This window comes from Hippopotamus amphibius, chromosome 9 (genome assembly GCF_030028045.1).
Source record: "Hippopotamus amphibius kiboko isolate mHipAmp2 chromosome 9, mHipAmp2.hap2, whole genome shotgun sequence".
In the NCBI taxonomy this organism is placed as follows: domain Eukaryota; kingdom Metazoa; phylum Chordata; class Mammalia; order Artiodactyla; family Hippopotamidae; genus Hippopotamus; species Hippopotamus amphibius.
Window position 1 is genome coordinate 137,916,159 of NC_080194.1, and position 3,799 is coordinate 137,919,957.

Consider the following 3,799-nt stretch of genomic DNA (forward strand, 5'->3'; position numbering starts at 1 on the left):
ACATGTTGTTAGGGTAAATATTATTTTGTACATTTTTGTTTGTTTTTTATGTACGTATATGTGTACTGGGTTGCAATATAGAATGTATGTCTCACTACAAATACTGTTTTTCCACAGTTTAGAAGTTGCTGATTTGGATGTCGTTTTCAAATTCTTCAACATTATAAACAACCTTCTTGGATATCTCTGAGCAATTGTCCAATTTTTTTCCTTTAGGTTGACAGCCAGGCATGCATGAGTTTCTGACATAGGATAGAGGTTCCGTCCGATTCAGTTAGCTCCCCCACACCCCTAAGCTGAAATACTTCTTCTGCAGAGAAAAAAATATTAGTTCTCTTGACCACTTAAGCTTCACGCCAGCCACCCTGTGAGACTTGAGGCAGTGGCGCCCCCAGCACCACTCACGGGAGCAGCCCCTTCCTTCCACTCTCACTCACCTTTCTCGGGTACTTGCATGGGGCTGTCATTGACTTCACATGCTGCTGCAGCTCCTTGGTGAGCTGGTTCTGATCATGGGACAGGAATTCCGGGGTCAGGACAATAAATGCCTTCACTACCTGCAGTGAAGAACCAGAGTGAAGGCTCAGGGCGAGTGACGACCAAATGCAGAGTTTCAAGAGTAAATGCCTGGGACTTCTCTGACAGTCCAGTGGTTAAGACTCATGCTCCCACCCTCAGGGGGCACGGGTTCCATCCCTGGTCAGGGAACTAAGATTCCCCACGCCATGCCACACTGGACGGCCAAAAGAATAAAGAAAGAAAAATTTAAAACTAAAGAGTAAATGCTTATTAAGTTAGTGGAAAAACAAATTGACAGGTGAGCCTTTGGAAATCCCAGGTTCAAATCCCAATACTTGCAATTTCCACTCTTTGCCTCGGAAAGTTACTTAACCCAGCTTAATCTCAGTTTCCTTTTCTGTGAAGGGGGGGTGGGGGCGGACAGGTTCATTCTTCATCAGGTTTATGTAAAGATGCCACAAGATAGTACATATAAAACGTGAAGCGAGTTGACATTTATGTGTATTCCTACCAGTGTTATCATCACCATTTTCACTGCATCGTAGGGAGAGTTCTGTGGGCATTTAATAATGGTTAAACCTTGTGGGCATTTCATAAAGGTTGGTAATTTATTAGTTCATGTTACTATTTATGTCCTCACTTAATTTCGCAGGGACAGTACACAGAAGGTGTGCAGTGAACACCTGTGCGATCAAGGACCGCGAGCTCGGGAGCCAGCGCGCTGAATCTCCCATTGACCCCACCACTTATCAGCTGTGTAATTAGGCAAGTCGTTGACCCTCTTTCCGCCTCTGTTTCCTTCAGTGAAAAAGGTATAAACAGAGCCCAGCCTTCCCTGTGTCCTGGGAGGATGAATGAGCGGTGCACAGTGAGGCTTCATTAACCACTAGATGGCGCCAGCAGCGAGTCCACGGTCAGCAGTACTTCAGTCCCAGAGGAGGCCACAGTGCCCCCTGCCGACCATGTCGGGTAAGTGCACATGCCCACCAACCACGCCCTCCCTCCACCCCAGGTCCAAGGCTGGGTAGGTATGGCCTGAAACTTCCCCCTCACCTACCTTTCCAGCCCCACACCTGCCACAATGACCTCCGCGTCCGCCTCCTTACCTCCCCTCCAATCGGGTCCGGGCTGCTCACCACAGCTGACTCAGCCACTGCTGGGTGCTCGGCCAGCGCATTCTCCACTTCTGCAGGCCCAATGCGGTAACCTGCAGGGCCAAGGGTTCCCTCTGAGCCCATTCCAGGGCTAGGGCCACCCAAGCCCTCACACCTCATCTTCTGGAGACACATCTTCTCTTGGCACAGAGGGTATCTGTCACAGGGAGCCAGAGGCCTGTGCAAAGGCTATGTAGAGGGACTGAAATGGGAAGTCCTGAACATTCCATGCTAAGAAATACGAGGCTCAGGTGCTCCCCAGGGCTGCTCACCTCACTGCCCCAGGTGAGGGAGGAGGTGAATGCTTTGTCCTCCCAGAGCTCTGCGGCTTGGCTCAAGCTCAAGCAGCTTCCTCTGGCATGAAAACGCTTTATCTTAAACATCGGTACAAATTTTACACCGTATTCCTCACTGTATCAGAATTTGTTTTAGAAATTTAAAAAAATAATACAATCTCAATTTTCCTGAAATATCCAAGAAAACATGTTATTCTAGTGCAATGCATTATTTTCTTTTCCTTTTTATAAAACATGTCAGAGTTACATGATTTATAAAGACTTGGAGTCAGACTGCCATTGTTCAAATCTGGGCTGCACCCTGTACTAACATTTTTCTTTTATGCTTTTTATTTTTTATTTATTTTTTAAGCTCTTTTTTGGAGTATGATTGCTATACACAGTTTTTGTGCCAGTTTTTGATGTACAACAAAGTGTATCACCTGTATTTACACATATATCCCCACAATCCCTCCCGCCCAGGACTTCCTCCCACCCTCCCTGTCCCAGCCCTGTAAGTCATCACCCACCATTGAGTTGATCTCCCTGTGTTATGCAGCAGCTTCCCACTAGCTATCTATTTTACATTCGGTAGTGTATATATATGTCAGTACTACTCTCTCACTTCATCCCAGCTATCTTTGAAACTTCAGGCAACTGTTTTCAGTGGTCACTGACTTAGTTTCCTCTTATAAGGTGGATGCAGTCACCGGAATTCCCTAGCAGTCCAGTGATTAGGGCTCCATGCTTACACTGCAGGAGTCACGGGTTCATTCCTGGTCGGGGAACTAAGATCCTTCATTCTGTGCAGTGCAGGCCTCCCCGAAATAAAATAAAATAATAAAATAAAATAAAATAAAATAAATATAATCACATCTACCTTCTAGCACTGAGAGATGGATTGTATAAAGCACTACAGAGAGTGCTGTCACATAGTACATATTCCATAAAGGTGAATTTTGTTATTGCTGTTGTCACTGAGAAATGGGACATTTCCTGCCATGTCAATAAAGAATGTCACAGTCATCTAGGATTGTAGCCCTCCAATGTGAACCAAGATAACTCAGGGATGAAAAGAATGCATACCTTCTAGGAGCCATCAGACTGCAAGCCTAGGAAACTCAGGATGTGTCAGGATACTGGCCCAGATAGCTGAAGTGCATATCAAAGGAAAGATTTCAGAGAGCCCAGACTTTGCATCTTCCCATACATAGAATAGCACTAAATTCCTTAACTTAACGATATCTGGTTTCTTTTAATTAACAATAATCTCTTGACTCTCTGGACTACCTGTCCTCTGTTGCAAAACTCCTCTATATCCTGGCTCCTCCACTTGCCTCCTTGGAGCAGTTTCTCTGAGCTATCTGAAATGTTGACTCACAGGCTGCAGTCCTCATAAGTCTCAGTCTTCACATTGTGGATATATTTTTTAAGTTGACATCACTGTGTTTTTCTGTGACGTGTGCCTCATCAGAGGAGCACACAGAATAAGCTCCATCAACAAATCGGGACCAAAGTGAAGTTTTCCTTCCCACTCACTTTAAATTGCGTGATGTCTTACTATGGTTCAGAGTCAGGCTGAGAGTCCATCACCAATGCATGAAGGGATGTCTGGGCAAGATAGATCCCACCAGGCATGTGAGGGTGACACCTTCTGCTCAGGGTCAGCCACACCTACCCGGATGCATTGATGACATCAACAGCCCTCCCCAGGCACCAGATGTAGCCCTCTGCATCAATAGCTGCTCTGTCCCCTGTGTTGTAAACGTCCCCACACTCCACTTCAGCTGTCTTCACTGGGTTATTCTGCAAAGAGAACAGCACTCCTTTGTTGAAAACAGTGAGTTTAGA

General features: G+C 45.8%; 1 protein-coding gene across 1 annotated transcript; it reads right to left on the reverse strand.

Annotated features, from left to right (window-relative positions):
- Positions 1-254: 254 nt before the first annotated feature.
- LOC130861065 (acyl-coenzyme A synthetase ACSM1, mitochondrial-like) lies at positions 255-2,056 on the reverse strand. The gene is made up of 4 exons (XM_057749555.1): positions 1,951-2,056; positions 1,626-1,726; positions 438-557; positions 255-310 (listed from the first exon to the last, which is right to left on the reverse strand). Exons 1-4 carry the CDS (start codon positions 2,054-2,056, stop codon positions 275-277), a joined length of 363 nt encoding a protein of 120 aa, XP_057605538.1. The 3' UTR covers positions 255-274.
- Positions 2,057-3,799: the final 1,743 nt, after the last annotated feature.